The 23,349-nt window shown below is 42.6% G+C and overlaps 1 protein-coding gene across 6 annotated transcripts in view; it reads left to right on the top strand.

Moving 5' to 3' along the window:
• Window positions 1-20,078, top strand: part of LOC147458577 (uncharacterized) — a 72,169-nt gene extending 52,091 nt beyond the window's left edge. For 2 of the 6 annotated variants that reach the window (XM_086513235.1, XM_086513234.1), the window contains 8 exons: window positions 14,308-14,434; window positions 17,733-17,896; window positions 17,982-18,059; window positions 18,166-18,204; window positions 18,289-18,756; window positions 18,840-18,944; window positions 19,025-19,357; window positions 19,715-20,078. In XM_086513235.1, the coding sequence (XP_086369361.1) occupies window positions 17,768-17,896; window positions 17,982-18,059; window positions 18,166-18,204; window positions 18,289-18,756; window positions 18,840-18,944; window positions 19,025-19,357; window positions 19,715-19,861 (1,299 nt within the window). In that variant the 5' untranslated portion in view covers window positions 14,308-14,434; window positions 17,733-17,767 and the 3' untranslated portion in view covers window positions 19,862-20,078. Of the gene's footprint in view, window positions 1-14,307; window positions 14,435-17,717; window positions 17,897-17,981; window positions 18,060-18,165; window positions 18,205-18,288; window positions 18,757-18,839; window positions 18,945-19,024; window positions 19,358-19,714 lie in introns of all 6 variants that reach the window. The other 4 variants (XM_086513233.1, XM_086513232.1, XM_086513231.1 and 1 more) reach the window with 2 other exon arrangements.
• The last annotated feature ends 3,271 nt before the right edge of the window (window positions 20,079-23,349 follow it).

Raw genomic sequence — 23,349 nt, 5'->3', positions numbered from 1 at the left:
GGAACCTTGAGCACAGTTCGGAGCACTCATCTTGAGCAAAGCGCAAACAATCATTCCGCTGCACCTAACACTCGGAACAAAGAATGAGCACATCCTCTGACACTTCTACCCAACGGTTCAATTTTGAAGTATTAATCCGAAGGAAGGTGTTATTGTTAGTGTTTCTTACCCTCTAGCCAAACCTGGGAGCTGCTAGTGCCCTAGTATTTCCTAGGGGCTGATTAGAGGTAGTGAGGACCGTTTTGTGGTTGTGCCCGGCCTATTGAAGGTAGTTTTCTCCTTTTTGGCCTATTTCTGCCATTGTTTTGCCCACCATATATTGTTGGTGGTGTCATATAGGTTGCCTCTTGATGGCCCGAGGTCTCGAGCAAGCCCTTTGCCATTGGTTTCCACTTACGGGCGAGGTTTTATTTTTTTCCAGCTTTTATCCCTCTTTTTTAGAATCGGGGGGGGGGGGGGGTTCTTGGAGAGGTCGTCAATCTGGTTATTCATCTATATAGGGAGGGGGTTGCCCACCCCATGTATTATAATTTATCGTTTTTATGCATTGCAATAAGAGCAAGCATTTTGAGTCTCTCTCTCTCTCTCTCTCTCTCTCTCTCTCTCTCTCTCTCTCTCTCTCTCTCTCCCTCCAACGTTCTCTCTAGCAACGTTTTCTCTCTCCAACGTTTCTCCCTCTATTGTTTTTGTTCCAGATTGCCCTCTCTCCCCTATGCCTTGGCGTTTTTTGCAGATCTCTCTCCTACCATGCCTTCACCTGTCCTAGGCGACTCTCCTCTTGCAGCACCTTGCAGATCTAGGAGATCACTGCAATGGGGCGCTCTCGGAGGTTCCACATTTGGAGGTGGTGGTTGTTCTTCATTGGATAAGAGATGTTGGGCACCTATTGCTATGAGTAAGGTTTTATTTTTTGGGGAGGTTGGGCGATCTGGTTATTTCCATATATAGGGCGGGGTTGCCCACACCATGTATTGTAGTTTATGGTTTTTATGCATTGTAGTCAGAGCCATCGTTTTGGGTCCCTCTCTTTCTCTCTCTCCAGTGTTCACTGTTTTCTCTCTCCCAACACTTTTCTCTCTAGCGTATTTTGTTCAAGATCTCCCTCTCCCATGTGTCTTTGCGATTTTGCAGATCTCTCTCCTTCTGTGTTGTATCCTGCCCTAGGTGACTCTCCTCATGCGTGTACCTTGTAGATTAGGAGATCATTGCAATAAGGTTGCTCTTGGAGGTTCCACATTCGGAGGTTGCTACTTTGGCGGACACTAGAGGTTGTGCAGGTGTTGCTACTATTGCCAACCATATCCTTCCGTCTTCCGTTGCCACTTCTGACAGTGGCAAGCGTGGAGTTCACGGCCATATTTCTCGTGATTGTTCGATAATTCCAAACAACAAACGGCCACCTCTAGTCGATACCAAAGCTAATAATCTTCAATTGGGTTGATTTCTAACTTGATAGAAATCCCCATCTTTGATCCATTCAATGAACCATGTTAAGTTGCTTGGGGAAAAGTTAGAGATCAAGATGTGCTCATCTTCTTTGATTCACGATCCGTGTGTTGTCAATTGCAAGATTGGGCATGGACGAATATGCAAAAGGGTGCCAATGGAACTTACACATCATCGATACCATTGATTGGATCACTCAGACTTTTCAGATTCAGTCGATCTCTACATTATGGAGCTAGTAGGATGTGATGTTTTATTGGGCATGCCTCGGTTCTACACGTACTATGGCGAGCTCGACGCGAGAAAATGAAAGATTCAGCTGAAGCATAGAAACAAGGAGTTATTGTTGACATTGAGTATACTAGCAGATCAAGGAGTGACGATGACTTAGGAATGGATTTTGTCGTTCTCGGATATGAGACATGAATTGTGAAATTTGTTTTTACTTTATGAAATTTGTACGAGTCAATGATGATTGACGATTATGAATCAACGCATGAATGATGACATGGTATGGCCGATGGCATGCTGTCACAAATTGTTGACGTGTCAAGCCATTGAAGATCTGAGCCAACTTGCAGGTCCCGGCCGACGGGCCTAAGCCCTAAGAAGCAGAAGGAGTTGAAGTTTCCACCAACTTATGGGACCCAGTCCGATGGGGCCCAAGTGACGCAAAGGATATAAAATAAGCAAGATCCACTTTGCGTGGAGAGTTGATGACATGGCAAGACTGTACGAAAAACCCGGATTCTACGTTGACATGATGACGTAGCAAACTGTACGGATTTTTGCGTTTTGCGTTGACTGTTGACGTGAAAATTGTACGGATTTTCGTAAATCACACTGGCAGCTTTTTGCTGTAGCTATTGGGCCAATTGCTTTTGAGTTTCAAGTTTTTCATGTAAACTGCTTTTCAAGGCCAAGGGCCTTAAAATTAGTGTAGAGGGTTCAGTCTCTGGCACTCTTCTAGGTGAAGGTGCAGAGCGCGAGTACCGGCATTGTACCGAGTTCAAGTAATATAAAGAAATACCGAAAGGGGCGCCAACGTTTTGGGGCCAATACTCTCTGGGATGGAATTCCGCCACTCCGTGTCGCTTGTGCTCTCTCTCTTTTCAGTTCAGTTGTTATTGAAGTGCTAAAAGTCTGTTTAGTCTGTTCTTTTCTATTGGCACGTGGTGCCCGTCCTATGACAGTGGTATCGAAGCATCAGGCGTGTGCTTTTTTGAAATCATACTGGTCCTACAAAAGAGCAGACATAGCTATATTGGAACCCGGACTTATTAGCCACTCCCACCCTTACTTCATCGCGCATCGGGCGCGCTCCCGTCTTCACCGCTCATGTCTTACAGGGCATAAGCCAATTAAGATCACTTGCAAGAGAAGGATCTAGATTTGTTTCAAGTCACTGTTTTTCTCAGAAGCAGTGCCATGTAGATGTTGATGTCTATAGCTACCAAGCCGCACACTCCAAGTACTTGGCAAGCTTTCAAAAAAAAAATTTGTCCAAAGTTATATGGTTTCTGACATCTTCCTTCGGAGTGCAACTTCTGGCAGAGTGGGTATCCTGAAATGCTTGCCATGGAAACCCTAGCAGATTATAACTTGAAATTTCTCGACATCTCTCAGTAGACATCTCTTCACGAGCAGATGACCTTGGAGGTTCGGTGTGATTGCCATCTCTTGGGACTACAATCGCCGCCAAAGAAACACTGTCTGTCCAAGAGCTGATGGACCATGTTGTGCTCGGCTACGACCTCATGGAAGGAACCTAACTCTAATTTTTGGTGCAGGTTTCAAGATGGAAAGTCAGTCGACTTTTCGAGCTCAACCTAACCCTAACTTTTGGTGCAGGTTTCAAGATGGAAAGTCAGTCGACTCTTCGAGCTCGACTGATGTCGAGATTGCTTAAGTTTGAGTTCTGTTTGATCTTGTTTGATGATCCTGTTTGTAATTTGTTTGAAATGGATGGTATCTATTTTGAACCTGTTTTGGTGCCGATTTGAATTGTTTGACTTTGGTTTGATACTGGTTTCAATGATTGGTGATTTTACTCCGGATGGAGAAGTGAGAAATGCTGTTTTGGTATTGTTTGAACCTCGGAACGATGCAAGCCGATGCCTAGGGAGCGTTTCGTTGTATGTTTGAAAACCTCGGAACGACGCAGGCCGATGCTTGGGGAGCGTTCCGTTGTATGCTAGAAAACCTCAAATAAAATTCCAATATAGCTTTGTCTGTTCTTTTGTAGGACCGGTATGCTTTCAGAAAAGCACACGCCTGATGCTTTGATACCACTATCACAAGACGAGCACCACGTGCCAATAGAAAAGAACAGACTAAACAGATTTTTAACACTTTAATAAAATCTGAACTGAAAGAGAGAGACGACACGCGACACGGAGTGGCGAAATTCCACCCCAGAGAGTATTGGCCCCAAACTTTGACGCCCCTTTTCGGTATTTCTTTATATTGCATTAACACAGTACAAGCCGGTACTCCAGACTCTACACCTTCTTCAAGAAGCCCTAACCTCATATTTAAAGGCCCTTGGCCTAAAAAGCAGCTTACATGAAAAAGCCTTCAAACTCAAAAGCATCTGGTTTAAAAGCAAAGCCAAAAAGCTGTTACCGTAAATCTCGGAAATCCATACAGCCTGCCACGTCATCAGCCAACACAAAACGTGGAAATCCGTACAGCCTGCCACGTCATCATGCCAGTGCAATTTTCGAAAATCTGCCACGACATCAGTTTTTGCGTGTGTGCGGGTCATGCTTTATATTTTAATCCGTTTGCCACTTGGGCCCCATCGGACGGGGTCCCCATAAGTTGGTAGGACTTCTTCTTATGTTACTTGTTCTTCTTAGGGTTTAGGCCCCTCGACCACATCTGTAAGTTGGCTCCATTCTTTAGGCTTTGACACGTCAGCAGTTTGTTATAGTGGTTAACCCTGATCCTAGAAAAACACAAACCCCAAGACTGGACTCCTTCAAGAAGGAGTTCTATGCACAGTTCCTTACTCCAGACTATGAGGAAGAGGTAAAGAAAGAATGGGATCGACTCTCATAGTTAGAGAACGAAACTGTTCCACGCTATGTGGATAGGTTTTGGGACGTTCTCTTGAAAGTCACTCCATTCAAGAAGATTGAAGATTTGGAGAGGATGCGCAAGTTGGAAGCAGGATCGCATGAAGCCTTGCAAAAGGCTATGAAGTTTTACCCTCGAGGTAACTTGCAGATACTTATGGAATCAGCTCGCATAGCTGATGGAATACATGACAAGGGTACTCCCAGGAAGATGGAGCAAAGCAACTATCATGCCAAGCAGAAGGCTCTCCATGAACAACCTACCTCTACTTCTTCTCAAAAGAAGAAAAGAGACACCTCCGATGCAGAAGCAAAGCCAAATCAACCCAAGAAATGGAAATATCTCTCTCTTGCTGAATTGAGAACCTACATCAGCGAAGGAAGATGCTTTGAGTGTGGACAAACTGGACATATGAAGGGTGATTGCCCTACTAAAACCCCGCAACCACCCTCTTCTAATGCAGTCCAGATGTACAGGGGAATACGACAAAGGATGGAAAAGAAAGAGCTCTTCTTAAAGCATGGGGTAGTATCAACAACCAACGGGCTCTTATTTTGTTTGATCTTGGCAGTACAGACAATTTCATCTCTACAAAGCTAGCTTATGACTTGAATTTACAGCCCAACCGTTTTGGAGTTTCTATTCAAGCACAATCTGCTTTCAAAGGGCAGAACTCCAGCTCTACTCCAATCATAGGAAAGCTGAATTTGAAGGTTGAGAACTACAAAGATCAAGAGTCTTTCTTACTAGCTTCACTTGAAGGGTGTGATGGCATCTTGGGAATGCCTTGGCACTACAAGATGCATCCCATTCCTGACTATGTTCAAAAAACTTTATCCTTTGATCATAAAGGAAAGGAATATCTTGTACTTGCGGATGTAGGTGATTGGCGTATTTCCATCGGCAATCACATTGCAATCAAGAAAGTAATGAAAAAGTGTGTTTCAACGTACTTAATTTTTGCAAGAGAGAGATGTGTCTGCTTCACAACTCTCTTCCTCTTTAGAGCAAAAAAGAATTAAAAAGTTTTAAAGACTGTTTTGCAGATGAACTTCCAAATGAACTCCCACCTTCTCGACCTGAGGATCATACAATTGATTTGATCCCAGGAAGTTCTCCTCCAAATCAGCCCCCTTATCGTGTTAGTTTAATCCAACAAAAGGAAATCCTCAAGCAGGTTAACGAACTTTTGGAGAAGGGCTTAATAAGGCCTAGTACTTCTCCATATTGTTCACTTGTCTTGCTAGTACAGAAAAAGGATGGCACATTCCGCATGTGCATAGACTATAGATCTTTAAACAAGATCACAATCAAGAATCGATTCTCAATCCCTCGGATTGATGACATACTTGATAAGTTACAAGGAGCAAGTGTCTTTAGGCGAAAAGATTTGAAGAGCGGGTATCACCAAATCCGCATAGCTCCTCAGGATGTGCATAAGACTTCATTTAGAACAACCTTCGGGTTGTATGAATTCTTAGTGATGCCTTTTGGACTCACTAATGCACCAACCACATTCAACAGAATGATGGATATAATTTTTCACTCATATAGAAGATTTACAAGAGTTTTCTTCGATGACGTCTTAATCTTCTCAGAGACGGAAGACGAACACTATAAGCATCTCGCATCAGTGTTTGAAGAATTACGCAAACACAAATTATTTGTGAATGCTAAGAAGAGTGAGTTCTTTCTAAAAGAAATCCACTATTTGGGCCATATAGTATCTCACAATCAGGTGAGAATGGACCCTGATAAGATTCAAGCAGTTGTAGAATGGCCTACGCCAACTCCAGTACATGATGTATGAAGTTTTCTCGGCCTTTGTTCCTATTATCGGCGTTTCATTCGAGCCTTTGCCGCCATGATGTGACAAAGAAGCGGATTCCATTCCATTGGGGGCCTGGACAAAAACAAGCTTTTGACAAGCTTAAGAATCTACTTAGTCATGGACCTGTTCTCACCGTCCCTGATCTTCGCAAACCTTTCGAGGTATACTGCGATGCATCTGGAGATTGTGTAGGAGCAGTTTTGAGCCAAGAGGGTCACGCCATAGCCTACGAAATTCGGCGCTTTAAAGATGCAGCGTTGCATGCTTCCATATATGAGAAAGAGCTAATGGCAGTAATTCATGCTCTTTCCATTTGGAAATATTATATCTTAGGAGCTGATTTCATAATCAAGACAGATCATCAGAGTCTTCGCTACTTTCTCACACAGAAAGTTATCAGAAAAGTAGATGAGATGGGCCAACTTTCTTTCAATGTTCCATTTTCAGATTTTACACACTTCTGGAACAAAGAATGCAGTTGCAGATGCTCTCTCCAGGCGTCCAAAGATCAATGCACTGACAACAATTTATCATGAGGAACTAGAATCTCTCAGTGAAATGTATCCTCAAGATCCAGACAATTTGGGCAGATCTTCAAGTTGGTCACTCAAGGCCACCTTATTCCATTAGGGATAATACGCTATATCGTCAACAAGCAATATGCATAGCTCAACCCTTACGACAGAAGGTGATGGATGAAGCACATAATTCTCCTTATGCCGGGCATCGGGGAATTGCTGCTACCACTAGTGCCGTGCCCTCGAAAGATGTTTCTTTTGGCCAACACTCCGGAAGGACATTGATAAATATGTACGCGAGTGTTTAGTCTGCCAAAAAGTGAAATATGACAGACATAAAGTTTATGGTAAGCTTCAGCCACTCCCTGTGCCGAACATGCCCTGGGAAAGTATTGCCATGGATTTTATTACGGATCTTCCTAGATCCAAGAATGGAAATGATGCAATCTGGACTATAGTAGACAAATTCAGTAAGCAAGCACGTTTCATTCGAGTTAAGAAGACGATCAAGGCTGATCACATGGCTAGAATATTTCTAGCCCAGATTTTTAAACACCATGGATTGTCAAAGACCATTGTTAGCGATAGGGATCCTCGCATGACTAGTCTAATTTGGCAAGCATTGTTCGAGAACTTGGGAACTAAGCTTGATTTTTTGTTAGCTTATCATCCTTAAACAGATGGTCAAAGCTAAATCGCTAATGCCACTGTTTTAGACCTCTTCAAGTGCTATGTTTCGGAACGACAATCTGAATGGGAACGGTACTTACCGTTAGTTGAGTTTGCGTATAATAATACCATACATTCCTCAACTGGTAAAGCTCCCTTCGAAATTATTTATGGGAAGCCACTCTTACTTCCTCTTTTGGTTACCAAAGAAAACATCTTCGCCGTAGATGAATTTGTGCACAATATTGATATTGCCTATCAACAAGTAAAGCAAGCGATTCTTCGTACTCGAGCAACAGAAGAGAAAAGCAGACCAGCACAGAAGGAATCTCAATCTTGAAAAAGGACAATATGTCCTGCTTAGGTTTGAGAAACCTAGATTGAAAAAGCGTGTCAGAAAAGGGAAAGTTTAACAAAGGGAAAGTTGTTAAACTTTCCCATAGATTTTACAGCCCTTTCAAGATTACAGATAAATTCAATGGCGTGACTTTTAGATTGGATTTGCCTTCTCATTGGCGCATCCATAATGCTTTTCATGTAAGTCTCCTCCGATCATATGTTGGTCCTCCTCCAGTGGCACCAGTACAAGAAGATCCTCCAGAAGTCGAAGAGACTGAGGAAACCCTTCAGCCTGAACAGATAATACACCACTCTGAGAGACAACTAAAGTCCGGGAGCCTACATCGAAAGTATCTAGTCAAGTTGTCACCTGACACATCCAGCCCTATGTGTCCGTGGACAAGCTACAACACGACAAGGGTTCAGTCAGTCCAGTCAGTCTAGATTAGAAGTGATCTGGCACTTTTGTGAGTCTATTCGTAGACCGTGCATGACCAGTCACTCAGGATAGATGCATATCCTCTGGTTGCACACAACATGATCATCAGAATTCCCATCAGAATCAGTTAGGGGAATTTTCCAGTGCATTTAGCCTATTTTCCCTATTTTTGACATTTTTCACTTATTATTTTTAAGTGACTTTCCAACAAAAGTAGGTAGGGCAATTTTGCTAAGGTAATATATAAGCAAACCCAAGTTAGCACTAAATGGCAGAAGAGGCAGCAGGAGCACAGCTCAACAGGCATCTTCTCAGCAAGAACCCACAGTACCCTCAGCACCCGCGAGCCTTGGCGACCTCCATCCCCAAGCCTAGCGTTTTCAGATCCCCCTTCATCGCCAGACACTTTCCACCCCTGGCGTTTTCCAGATTGGCTTCACCGCCACAGATACAATCAGCCCTAGCGTTTTCACAATCACTAGCACTTCAGCACCCTGGGGTTTTCAGCCTCCCCATCATCGCCAGCTTTTCCTCAGCCCTAGCGTTTTTGCTAGCGTTAGCAATCAGCCCCAGTGTTTTGGTTTTCAGCCCTTATCGCATCAGATGGTCAGCGTTTTCAAGCCTATTGGACAGCAGCAGATTCAACCCTAGTTGGTTGCAGAAGATCTCCATTTTCAGCCCATAAAAACGCAGCCAAAACAGTCATTTTCAGCCACCGAAACAGCCTCGAAATTCAGCAGATAAAAGATCACAGATTTCAGCCCTAAAGTCGTCGTCGTCATCAACGTCGTCATCGGCATAGTCCCAGATTGCATCAGTCCATTGCATCGTCATTGTACCACTTTGTGCAATCATAAGTAGACGACTCTCGCCAACGAGAGTGGGGCCTTCGGAGGAGGGTTTTACAACGTCTTTGGTGTCGTATCTCTCTTCTCTCTCTATCTCTCAGTCTCATTCACTTGCACGCATAATGTCCATTCACTTTGTTTGTGATCATAGCACTTTCCATTAAGAACGGAAGGCTCTCCCTTCCATAAGAACTAAAAGGAACCTTGAGCACAGTTCGGAGCACTCATCTTGAGCAAAGCGCAAACAATCATTCCGCTGCACCTAACATTGGTATCAGAGCTTTGGCAGTGTTCTGTATCACTCAAGGAAAGAACCACAAGAACCACGAATTTTTTTGCTTGTTGAGGTCGCACGAACCCAAGTTTTCTTGGGCGTGTCAATTCCGAGTCGTGTTTTGTTGAAGAGTGACAGGAATCCCAAGAAAGAAGGGCTTGTCCAGCCTCCCCTTGTCTCTCTTTTCACTCATTGAGAGCGGACCGTGCACTTAGCGGCCGGCCAATCGACGTGAGGTGAGAAAAAGCAACCTTGGTGTGAGCGCAAGACCGCCAAGGGGTGCACCCGCAGAAAGGAGTAGAACTCGGGTGAAGAGAAGATCCTTCTCAAACACGGTTTGCAAGCGAAAGGAAACCTCAAGAACCTCAAGAACTCAAGAACCCCAAGAACCAAGACCCCCAAAAACCCAAGTTCCTCCGGAACTTAAGAACCCCAAGACCCCCAAGAACCCAAGTTTCTCGTGAACTTAAGAACTTAAGACCAGAAGAACCCACAAGCACCCACGACTTCAGAATGGTCATCACTCGAAGCGGAATGGATGCTTCGCTGGGAGGCGATGTCAGATGAGCATGAGAGAGGCGAAGAAGAATTTTCCCTAGCAGGAGGTTTTTCCGACCCTCCCCCTTTCCCATCTACGACAAGGATTGCACTAACTGCTATGGACGCTTTCGACAAGAGGATGATGGGCAGGAAGTTAGAAAGCGAAGAAAGAATAGCAGCCATAGAGCGCAAATACCAAGAAAGAATGGCAGCTATAGCGCGTGAGAGCGAGCAAGCACGCTTGGAAGCCAAAGAAAGACAAGCAGAATTTGATTGCGAGAACAAAGCAAGAATGCAAGAGATGTTGCGACTCTTTTATCAAGTGCAGGCACCGATGCAAGAGATTCGGGAAAAGGAGACTCTTTCAGTCTCTTCTTCTCCAAAGCATGGCACACAAGATTTGCATGATTATGAGAAGCATGATGAATTGAATGACAATGATTTGCATGATGATTGAATGACAAGCATGATGATTTGGATGACAAAGATAAGCATGATGCTTTGCATGATCAAGATGTGATTTCTTACAAGCATGATGAGTTGCATGAAGAAGATGTGATTGTTCACAAGGATGATGTGTTAGTTGATGTTTTTTCTAGCGAAGCTAACCTCGTTGTAGATTCGATCAATCACGAAGAACCGATCTTGGCTTTCGAGTCGAGGTCCAAAGAATCCCTACAAGACGATTCGATCGTTCAGGAAGAAGCGATCTTGGCTCTCGAGCCTAGGGACACAGAACCCTCACAAGAAGTATTGTGTGTTCGCATGATTGATACGCATGCATTGTTTGAATTTTTCTGTATTTTAGTCAGCATCTTTATGTGATTCCTTTTCCTAGGCATGACATATTGTATGTTGAGCACGTTTCTCTCATGAATGAGCACGAAGGTATGCGGATTTTTCATGAAAAGCTGAAAAGTATGTATTCAAGGAAGTCACGTTCCATGTCTCTTCCTTGGCATGACACAATTGAAGAAAGATCACATGATAGTATGAGCACCAAGCATGGGCATTTCCGTTGTGAATTGCCACAGTTGATTGCTCTAGATCATAAGCAAAAGATTCGATCCATTGTTTGCATGTGTTTGATAAACGGGTTGTCACTCCGTCTTTATGTTCATCTACATTGTATACATAGTCTTTGAGGAAGACAAGATTTTTTCGCTTCACTTTACATGGAATGGGTATGTTCATGGTTTTGTGTTGGAAATGGCTTCAGGAATTTTCAGCCATGGAGATTCTTGAAGAAGAAAAAAGTACGACTCTGGAGGAAGTTGAAGCATTGAAGGAGCCACAAAAGACTTTGTGTCGCTTTCGACGCGGCCCAAAGAAGCAAGCGTTGCAGACCTTTATGAAGTTCAAGTACCGCACGACCCACATATCAGAGTGGGCCGGCGAAGAGTCCCTTCCAGGATTCCGGATGCTATTGGCGATCTCCCTCGACGCCATATAGTTCGGTACCAGTACCTCACTTTGAAAAGGAGGAGATGTCACGTGACACATCCAGCCCTATGTGTCTGTGGACAAGCTACAACACGACAAGGGTTCAGTCAGTCCAGTTAGTCTAGATTAGAAGTGATCTGGCACTTTTGTGAGTCTATTCGTAGACTGTGCATGACCAATCACTCAGGGTAGATGCATATCCTTTGGTTGCACACAGCATGATCATCAGAATTCCCATCAGAATCCATTAGAATCAGTTAGGGGAATTTTCCAGTGCATTTAGCTTATTTTCCCTATTTTTGACATTTTTCACTTATTATTTTTAAGTGACTTTTCAAACAAAAGTATGTAGGGCAATTTTGCTAAGTTAATATATAAGCAAACCCAAGTTAGCACTAAATGGCAGAAGAGGCAGCAGGAGCACATGCTCAACAGGCATCTTCTCAGCAAGAACCCGCAGTACCCTCAGCACCCGCGAGCCTTGGCGACCTTCATCCCCAAGCCTAGTGTTTTCAGATCCCCCTTCATCGCCAGACACTTCCCACCCTTGGCGTTTTCCAGATTGGCTTCACTGCCACAGATGCAATCAGCCCTAGCGTTTTCACAATCGCTAGCACTTTAGCACCCTGGCGTTTTCAGCCTCACCATCATCGCCAGCTTTTCCTCAGCGCTAGCGTTAGCAATCAGCCCCAGCGTTTTGGTTTTCAGCCCTTATCGCATCATATGGTCAGCGTTTTCAAGCCTATTGGACAGCAGCAGATTCAGCCCTAGTTGGTTGCAGAAGATCTCCATTTTCAGCCCATAAAAATGCAGCCAAAACAGTCATTTTCAGCCACCGAAACAGCCCCGAAATTCAGCAGCAGATAAAAGATCACATATTTCAGCCCTAAAGTTGTCGTCGTCATCACCGTCGTCGTCATCGACATAGTCCCAGATTGCATCAGTCCATTGCATCGTCATTGTACCACTTTGTGCAATCATAAGTAGACCACTCTCGCCGACGAGAGTGGGGCCTTCGGAGGAGGGTTTTACAACGTCTCTGGTGTCGTATCTCTATTCTCTCTCTATCTCTCAGTCTCATTCACTTGCACGCACAATGTCCATTCACTTTGTTTGTGATCATAGCACTTTCCATTAAGAACGGAAGGCTCTCCCTTCCATAAGAACTAAAAGGAACCTTGAGCACAGTTCGGAGCACTCATCTTGAGCAATGCGCAAACAATCATTCCGCTACACCTAACACAAATTCAAAAATTACAGCCCTTTAGATGCAAAGTGGATGATTGAGTCCGATCTCAAGGACTACCCTGACATCTTTCACAATTATGTTGACGCTCTACAGTTGAGGTAGTTGTATAGAACTAAGAGGGATGTAACTATGTCAGACTTTGTAAATAATTAATTTATTTACGAGAAAATAATTATCTAATTAGTTGTGTACATCATAATAGTTTTAGCAGTTCTGGGGCCTCAGATGTGCCCTAGTTTGGGCTAGAGCACCTCAGGGAGACCCTAGCAGAAAATACCCTGAAGCCCTAGTGATTGGGAGATCGGACCTTTAATGAAGGGGTAGATAGTAGTCTCAGATTTCAGGCTCAGAAAATTACGCACTTTAGTGCAAGCACAGGAATGAGATGGGGTCCTTAGAACAACAGTAACCCTAAGGCCTGAATTATTTTTACGGCCAAAGCAGTGTCGGTATAGCATTGTGCTGGGGAGCAGCTAACATTTCATTAGTAGCATCTTTGTTTGCAGTTGTGAGTTAATTTGCTCATTTCATTAATAGCCTAGGGACTTTTAAATGTGAAAGTTGAATGGTTTTAAAGTTATTAAGTAAGTGTGCCACTTGGCACACTTATCAATACAAAACTAGCTCTCCCACTCTCACTCTCACCCTCCTCTCTTCCTAGCGTCCCCTCTTCCTGCTGGCTTGATAAGAGCACCCCGTCCCCCATTTCTTAGTGTTGACAGTGCTCCTACCTCCCTATTGTGAGTATGCTCTACGCATTGGAGCCCTCCATGGAAGCTTGAGAGCAGCCCCTTGCGACATATGTGGTGGCCTCATACTCCCATTGTCTAGAACAAGGGTTCTCATAGCCATAGCCAACTTTTGGTGAAGTTTCATCCCAAGACGTTGCAGCAGGCACTCTCTTCGTAGAGTGTGGTGGTTGTAAATTCTAGAACAAGGGTTCTCATAGCCATAGCCAACTTTTGGTGAAGTTTCATCCCAAGACGTTGCAGCAGGCACTCTCTTCGTAGAGTGTGGTGGTTGTAAATTCTCTGTTGTCAATCCCTAATCATCTCTTTTAGGATGAATTTCAGCAAAATACACATAGAATCTAGTTCTTCTCTACCTTCACTACGCATACACAAAGTTTGGTGTGATTTCATCGCGAAAAAGGTCTCTATTTCGGCTTTGGAAGGTGCTCAGGTAACATTTTTAGGTTATGTGCAGAAAATTACAGCAAGCATGTGTGCGTGCATTTTGTGTGTTTCTCCCTTGTTTTTGTTGCAGGAATGATTATGCATAAAGGGATTCATTTTCGAGAGCTTCCGTTGAGTTTTGTGGAAGATAGACTCGTTATCAAGAGCTTCCCAAAAATCTCATAGCAGAGGGAAAACCCTCTCAGTATTCAGAGAGTAGCTTTCGCACTCTCTCAGTCAGAAGCATAAAAGAAAACTAGAGGACGGGCTATTGCCACGTTCTTGTGCTTGTAAAGATTCTTCCTTAGTAATAAAGATAATCTCTTTATGGGGGGGGAACAACCCATCTTCTGGTCCCCAATGAAGTGTCAAGCTCTCTCTCTCTCTCTCTCTAATTCTCTTGAGTATTTGAAATACAATTAAAGTCTGTTTACGCTTCCGTATTTTTGTGACAGGATCCAAGATTTGTTTTGAGCTGCTGTTTTCTCAGAGGCAGTGCCATGCACAGTGATGGAAGTCTATAGCTACCAACCCTCACACTCCAAGGACTTGGCAAGCTTTCAAGAAAATTTTTGCCCGAAGGTATATGGTTTCTGACATCTTCCTTCGGAGTGCAACTTCTGGCAGAGTGGGGTATCCTGAAATAAACCCTAGCAGATTGTAACTTGAAATTTCTCGACATCTCTCAGTAGGTGTCTCTTGTCGAGCTGATAACCTTGGAGGTCCAATGTGATTGCTATGTCTCGGGACTACGAACGCCGCCAGAGGAACATTGTGTGTCCAAGAGCTGATGGACCATGGTGTGGTCGGCTACGACCTTATGGAAGGAATCTAACCCAATTTTTGGTGCAGGTTCCCGGATGGAAAGTCGGTCGACTTTTCGAGCTCGATTGATGTTGAGATTGCTTTTTAAGTTTGAGTTTTGTTTGAACTTGTTTGGTGATCCTGTTTGGAATGGATGGTTTTGAACCTATCTTGGTGCCGATTTGAATTGTTTGACTCTGGTTTTAATATTGATTTCAATGACTCGCGGGTGTAGTGGTGAGAAATGCTGTTTTGGTATTGTTTGAACCTCGGAACGACGCAGACGGGATGTTTGGAGAGCGTTTCGTTATATGCTAGAAAACCTTCGAACGACGCAGACGGGATGTCTGGGGAGCGTTCGGTTGTATGCTTGAACCTCCAAGCGACGCAGGTTGCGGTCTAGGGAGTGTTTGGTTGTACCAGTCCTCGAAACTCATGGCCCGGATCTTTTAGGTTATTTGTGGGGGGAGTGACGAGGTAGTCATTGAGTAGCTTTATACGGTAGACCGTTTGTCTCGGAGGAGTGCTCAATGGTGCTGTTCGTTGTGTCTTGTAACATGCATATGTGAGCATTTGTGTTGCATTGTGATCTGCCAACCATTGAATATTCCTAATTGGACGAGGTTTGTCTGGGTATGCAATTTTAGTGCATCGACACCCATGGAAGATCAGTGTGGTCTAGGTGTGATGGCTAATTTTACTACGTCGGAATATCAAGAGTTTCGATCTGGACGAAAGGAGAAGCCAACTCCTTGACAAAAGAGCCGTAAGGAGAAGCCAACTTGTTCACAAAAAGAGCAAACTGATTGTCCCTCGGAAATTTTTTAGCTAACTAGGGTTGTTTTGCAGATATATGGTAATCGTGGACGATTACTCTCTTTCAAGAAGGGGGATGTCACAAACTGCTGATGTGTCAAGCCACTGAAGAACTGAGCCAACTTGCAGATTCCGGTCGAGGGGCCTAAACCCTAAGAAGCAGAAGAAGTTGCAGTTCCCACCAACTTATGGGACCCCGGTCGATGGGGCCCAAGTGACGCAAAGGATATAAAATAAAGCAAGATCCACTTTGCTTGGAGAGTTGATGACATGGCAAGACTATACGAAAAACCCGGATTTTGCGTTGGCATGCGTGGCAGACTATGGATTTCCGCGTTTTGCGTTGATTGTTGACGTGGCAGTTGTACGGATTTTCGTTAATCACACTGGCAGCTTTTTGCTATAGCTTTTGGGCGAGTTGCTTTTGAGTTTCAAGTTTTTCATGTAAACTGCTTTTCAAGGCCAAGGGCCTTTAAAGAAGTGCTGAGGGCTTAGTCTTTGACACTCTTCTGGGTGAAGGTGCAGAGCGCGAGTACCGGCATTGTACCGAGTTCAAGTAATATAAAGAAATACGGAAGGGGGCACCAACATTTTTGGGCCAATACTGTCTGGGGTGGAATTCCGCAACTCCGTGTCGCATGTGCTCTCTCTTTTTCAGTTCAGTTGTTATTGAAGTGCTAAAAGTCTGTTCAGTCTGTTCTTTTTTATTGGCACGTGGTGCCGGCCTTGTGACACATGCAATCCGGCATACTATGAGGAGGATGTTCACCACAGAGACCAAAGAGACATTAGTTGGGAACTTGCCCTTTGACGAGATCAAATGTCGTTTGCATATGCATTGGAATAGTGTACACTCAGGAAATACTTTTTATTTTGGGGTATGAATTTGGCCAGTGACATATTTTCAGAATATATCCAATGTCATTCGCATATGCATTGGAATAGTGCAAAAATATTTTTCATTTTGGGATATGAATTTGGCTAGTGACATATTTTTAGACACATTTGACTCTAGAGGTACTTGTAGCTAGTTTATCCCTTTATGCACATTGCCACCACATCACATGAATGCACGATGTATGTTCACTAGAGGAATAAATTGTGGGGGAAAATTGTATAAATGTTAAATGTGTGTATGTTCTGTTCTTTTTTCTCTTTCTCTCTCTCTATTGCTATATCTTGCAATCAAGGACAATTACTTTGATTTTAGAGAACAATATGTGATTGATTTTAAGGTTATGCGTCGTGGTCATTGATGCAATTGACGATCGCATACGTGTGGCTAGTCACAGTCTTTCTCTTTCCAAAAAGGTGGTCCATTACCTATCTCTTCATCAAAGAATCCTCATGTGCTGTGAATTGAGCCTCTCTCTCTAGATTCTATCTTCTCTTTAGAGAGCAACCATAGTTGCACAAAACTCCATGTCTGCCCCTCAAATTGTTTTAGCGTTTCCTCTCATTTCTCGTTTCTTAGAGACGCGTTTCTTGTTTCTCAGGATTTTTTTTGACTTTCTAGCCTGTGATTGCAGTTTAAGAGCCAAAATTGTACGGGCTCAGTATGTGGGTGAAAATTTTCCCAAACCCAAATTTTGATGAAAAAACGATTAGGCATATTGTTGCGTGGGCAATTTGCGTAGGGCTTGCTCTTGTTGTTCGAGCCCCACCCCCCCCCTCCTTCCTCTTCTGTCATGGATGTTAACAATTACTTGGTACTCTTTTTGTTGAAATCACCTAGAAACAAGTGGATGATGCCAGTGTAGTACGCTTTTAGCTTTGATGACTTGTGATAATTTGCTGTTGTGGACAACGTCGAGTAGGGCAAATTAGATGATATTTAGCTTTCTTAGGGCTTTGGATGGTCAATCGTATAAAATGGTTAAGGATGAATGCCAAGTTTTACATATCTTGTTTATAACATTACTTAAATTTTCATTTCGTGTTTCGTGGTTTCTTCTTGGGATTGAAACTCCGTTTCTCCCGTTTCTTGACCGTTTCCGTTTCTCTATGCATAAAACTCCCGGCAACTATGGTTACAACTGCTTGTCTACGCCCATTCACATTATCTGATTGCTAATGTCACCCTTGTCCTCACTTCAAAGGCTTATAAGTTATTTTTATAGAGTGCACAAAAGTGCTAAAAGTCATCTACTAACAATAATTGAGCTAGAAAGAATCTTTAGTGTGAAAATAAGGTTAGCAGCATCCGTTCTGTTTCAACGGTTGGTCGCTCAACCTTTGTGGACAGAATGTGCTTTTGCAGAGGCTATTCAATTGACAGCTACTAGAGACAAAGAGATGAATACTCAACTGTCAACTCCCGGAAGTTCTACCCCTCCCACAACTGCTGTGGGCACTGACAACCTGACAAGTCAGATCGCTGGCATGTCCAAGCATCAACTGTATCAGATTGTCTCTCAAATGAAGGTAAGTGGTCACATCACGGTGGTAATATTCTGCTCTCTACAAAAATGGTGATTCACTATTTTCTATGGATGGGTGGCTTATGCAGGATCTGATTCAACAGAATCAACAGCAAGCTCGCCAAATACTTATTGCAAATCCTCAACTAACTAAGACACTCTTTCAGGTAATTAGTAGCTTCCAGAACATTCAAGTCCATAGAAAAGCATTTTTACTTTTTAATGGCCAAACATCAATCGCAGTTGCTCATTTAAGGTACAATGCATTCACAGGCTCAGATTATGCTCGGAATGGTTAGGGCTCCAGATACTGTAAGTTATTGTCTTAGCAAAGCTGTTTGCCTCTTTCACAGCGATGTAATGCAGGTTATCGCTAACCTGTGTGCTTTGATGCAGCTGCCACCTGTACAGCCAGGGGTAACAATGGCAACAGCACAACCTTCGCAACAGTCCTCATCCCAGACTCCGACCCTTCAAGTACCAGCTACACCTTCATCGCAGTCTGGAAGTACATTTCAGCCTCTTTCGAGTCCACTGCCAGCTTCTCAACAGCCTCCACCGCAGATGGCATCCCCATACCTCCAACAATCGCAAGCGGCAAGTGTATCGTCGCAGTCAAATCAGCCTTCCTTTGCGTTTCAACAATCTGTGCAGACACCTTCTCATTCATCGCCTGTAGCAGCTTTGCAGCCACCTGTGCAGCAGGCACCCTCTCAGCCTCCCCTGCCTTCGCTCCCTCCACCCTTACCCCAGCAGCCTCGTCCTTTGACACCACCTTCACAAGTGCTACAGCAGAACACACAGGGAATGGGTTTCACCTCCCCTCCAGTTCCGCAGGCTTATCATCCTCAGCCTTCCTATATGGTGCAATGCTTGTCTATATATGATAGGAGGATTTTTGCTATCTTATGTATGTCTTGTGACTTAACATCATTATTTTCCTTCAGCAACAAGGTGGTCCATCGTCCCAGCAGGCAAATGTAGCTGCATCATTTCAGCAAATGCATGCTCCACCTCTGCCAAGTCAACCACTGCCACAACATATGTTCCAGGTACATGCCAAGTAGATATAGAAGGTGCTAAACTGAATTCTCTATGGAGATTTGGTTCTTGATAAATTTCTTCTATGCAGGTGCCAGGGGACATGGGTGGAAATGCTAGTGCTGGTTTGGGCGGCATGCTACTGGTTGGTGGAGCTGTGGACAGTGGAAGGGGGTTGAACATGGGTGTGCCCTCTGCTTCTGCCCCTTCGGCGACATGGAACCAAGCGCTTCCATCAAGTGGGTCTATGGGTATCCCACAGGTTACTCCAACTGGGCATATGGTTCCTGGACAACCACCTTTTGTGGGCGGGGTTGGATTATCATCCTCTATGGCCCCTGGACCTGGTTCAAATCAATCTCAAGTTTTCAACCAGCCCCTGGCACAACCACAACCACCACAGCAGCCGCAGCATCAGCCCCAGGTTCATATTTTCTCTTTAGGCTTTTCTATCAGGTTGTAGGATTGGCGTACATTTGTCTACAGAACTAGCCTCTCGATATAGTGAGGGGTACCACCATTGAGGCGCTTTTCTTCATGTTTCACTTGTTTCTGCTGTTTTGCCTAAGTTTTTCCCATGTTCACATGCATGCGCTTTCCGATTTGTTCTTTGCTGATGCTCCAACAATTCACATCGCCATTGGGTTGATTTGTGGGTTCGCTGGTTGTGATGAGCTTCAATGTTTCAAGTGTTCATCGTGCTTTTGCCTCTAAACTGTTGTATGTATGTATGTATGCTTGCTGGTGTCTTATGTATTCATGATATTGGCAAGTCGTTCAGATGCAGATGCCCATAGAGCTGGAGCAACAAAAGGCTTTGCTTCAACAAGTCATGAACTTGACACCAGAGCAGATCAACTCATTACCTCCTGAGCAGCGACAACAAGTCCTTCAACTGCAGCAGGCCTTTCGAAGTCAAACGGGCTGAGCAAACATTTGAAGCATGCATAACTAAAGACACACTTGTCGTCATTAGTCTCCACAGTTGTGGAGTATCATTTATGATGAAGTCTAGGGGGTGGCTGTCATACAACCTTGCGATTGTGTGCCCTCAAGTTGAGATGCTCTATTCATCACAAATAACTATGGACACTGTTCGTTGTGCTACTTACAGTCATGAATCAGTTCTAAAGAGCTTTCATGTACTCTCTCTCTCTCTCTCTCTCTCTCTCTCTCTCTCTCTCTCTCTCTCTCTCATATTGGAGCCCCCTTGATTTTGCTGTTTTTCTAAGGTAAATTGATTTGATCATTCACCTCTCATTGTAAGATGTGGAGGGCTTCTAAGCAGAATGGGAAGTTTGCATATGTTTGGACTTGAGAGAACGGTTAATGGTTGCACAGAGGGGGCGACCGAGTAGCGAAAGATTGCATAACTTTATGATGGGATTTGTTGTTTTTTCCTTTAACCAGGAACACTGGCCTGGGACTGCTGTAGGTGGACATGTTGTTGTGATTGTCTCACTGTTGCATTCATCTGAAGCGCATATTAGGTTTTCCTAGTGAAATATGCCCTATCAACTCTCGATGGTAGGATAGAGGTCTACCACGGTGTTGGCTGGTGATGTAGAACTAAGGTTCGCTTCCAGAGAGGGAGCATGAGAAATAGCTACCAGTGACAATAAGTAGCAATACTGGGCTTTTTCAAGTCTGGTAAGTGGAATGAGTACAATTTAAATCCCTTAGCAAGGATCCATTGTAGTATGTTTGTGCAGAGTATCTTCCTTGGGACTTTGAAAGTCTTACTTTTGATACTAGTTTTGGTAGGTTTCATTCAAAACACGGTGCAAAACAAATAGGAGCCTACAAAACTAGTGCAAATAAAATGGGAGAAAGTGTTTCACTTCAAGCATCTAGTGTTCGAAAGTTGGAAGTTTGATTCACGACTATTTGAAAAAAATTGGACCTTGCAAGGAATCCCACTCCATTAAGCCTCACTCTATTCTTCCATACGTTGAAGTGTTGGCATCAGTAATGTTGTGTATGCTTTCTTTTTATCACTTTTCACTTGAGACAAAAGTCTTTCTTGTGCATGCCTTTTAGTTTAGGATTTGTGTGTTCATGTGTTCTGTAAATTTTCAATTGGGAATTAGTACCACCACTTTGCATTACTTCTGAACTCTGTGTCATCTTGCCATCAAGTACTGGTCATTCGAAGACAATTTCTTGCATAATGTTGGAAGCTAGCATTTGTCATTATGTATTTCTGTGTTGAGGAGCAATGAACATACCAAAATCCATAGCATCTTGAGCATGTTTCCACATTGCTGTGTTGCAAATTCTTGAATACATGAAAGTGCAGTAGCTCGCATAGTTAACAAATGTCTGCTACACCTTGGGTAAGTTTTGAGTAGTGAAGGTTATCACAAGCCAAACCTTGTGTTTTAAATGAGCTATAAGAAAAACTTTTCGACTCTTCTGGAAACTACTACAAGCTCACCTTTAACAAAAAATGTCGAGCTCACATGTTAAGTTAGAAACTTCTCCAGAGAAGAAATGCTTTATGTTATGACACACCAATACTAATTCTTATTTCTATGTAAAACAACAATTACAATAATTAGAGAAAAGCTTGATGTTTTGTGATCTAAGAAAAGTACATGTAGATGCTTCTAAATGATTTCTAGGATGTGCTACCAAATAGACAAGTGCTCACCATTAAATCCAATTGATAGTCTACTATCAAGATTATTATCATGAGATGTCGATTGTAGAGTTCTTGTGGGGCTTGACACACCACTTGGAGTAAGGCGTCTTGGTTTAGTTTCCTTGATGTGTGAATTGAGACTGTATGTCATCGGCGTTTTGTGTACCACATTGTCAATTTGACATGTCAACTATCATCAAGATTAGCATAGTGTTCAAAGTGGAATTGTGGCATTTCTGAGCTCTTGATTATTCAATTTGCATCATGTTGGATTTTTTAATTCTAGATCAATGGAAGTATTATAAATTTTCATACATAACTATAATTTCTAATTGAATGGTTGATTGCATTTCAAGTGAGTGTGAATCTAACGTTTAGTATAAAATTACTTGAGTATGTATCCATGCTTGAAAATTAGACTGTATGTTTGCTTAATTGAATATTTGGATGCAAAAGTAGCGTAAAGTATGTAATTAGTGCAAGTGTGTGCTTAATTAACACTAGGATGGTAATGGGACACTTGTATGTCTTGCTAAGTGACTATTTTTCTTGTATTATTTAAGGAGTTTAAAAAAGAAACTTTTAGTGTTATATATCGACAAAGTTGGCTTATGAGCTGAAAAAACTTGACATGTTTTTTTGCTACTAATTTCACCTTTAACCTTATTCTTGCAAAGCATTTTTTAACTTAACTATGTAAAAAACTACTGCTATTTTTGTCATTTTTCAAAGAATTGCACCTACAACACATGAAAAACTCATCTTTGTGAGATCTATAGTGCTAGAGAATTAGTCTTAGTAGTTCTCAACATGTTTTCATGCTTCTAAGGAGAATCAAATGGTTATTATGAAAGTTATGATTTAAATATAAGAATTTTCTTTTCCTGATTTTTTGCCAAATTCTACATTCATGATTTTTTTAGCGACTAACACAAAATCCAAAGACAATTTTGATTATGTATGTGGGTTTCATAACATGAAACTATTCTTTCCTAAGTTTTGGAGCACCCAACACCCCATATATCGAACTATATAAGCACGGTTGAGTTTTTGGATTCAACAAGAATTAGAGGAATTCTATATTAACAACTTTAATATTCATAGTATTGCTAATTTCAATGGCAAGCTATGCAAACTTTGTAGCTTATACCCATATTCAATCATGATCTCTAAATTTGCCTATATATTGAGTATTCTCTAGGGGATTGAAAAGATCAATATGTGGAGCCCAATTTTTTCATGTTTATTGTTTTAGTACTTTTGTATTATCCAAAAAATCACCAATGGTGAATTTCTTTTAATGGTTTTAAGTGGTTCATGGCTACTTATGAATGTAAAGGCCCATGGGCACCTAAGAAAAGCACTTAGCAGCACCAACGAGCTTGACTATATAATCTTTTGACGAGATGTTAGCAGAATAGAAAACATAGCTTTTTTGAGTCTTACTCTTTGTCCCAAAACAAAATTGATGAGGCTGAAAGAATAACATGGTATGATTTCTAACTCATTGAAGTTTAAGAAAAAAATTAAGATATGGTCTATAAAAATTTTCAGTATTTTTAGCATACAATTGATTGCAAACAATTATTGTTTTGAGTCAAATGCTATGGTACATCAACTTTGGAAGTTTACCATGACCAAATAGTGAGGAATTTTCAAAGTTGCTGATTCAAAAAGTAGTGGTGTCTTGACTTCAAGCACAAGAAAGGATTTTTCAAAAAGAATAGAGCTAATATGAGTTTGGAGGTTATTTTTAAAACTCTAAAGGGACA

The sequence above is a fragment of the Adiantum capillus-veneris genome, chromosome 5 (assembly GCF_014529385.1).
Source record: "Adiantum capillus-veneris isolate H3 chromosome 5, ASM1452938v2, whole genome shotgun sequence".
Taxonomy (NCBI): domain Eukaryota; kingdom Viridiplantae; phylum Streptophyta; class Polypodiopsida; order Polypodiales; family Pteridaceae; genus Adiantum; species Adiantum capillus-veneris.
This window is presented reverse-complemented; position numbering and strand designations above follow the sequence as displayed.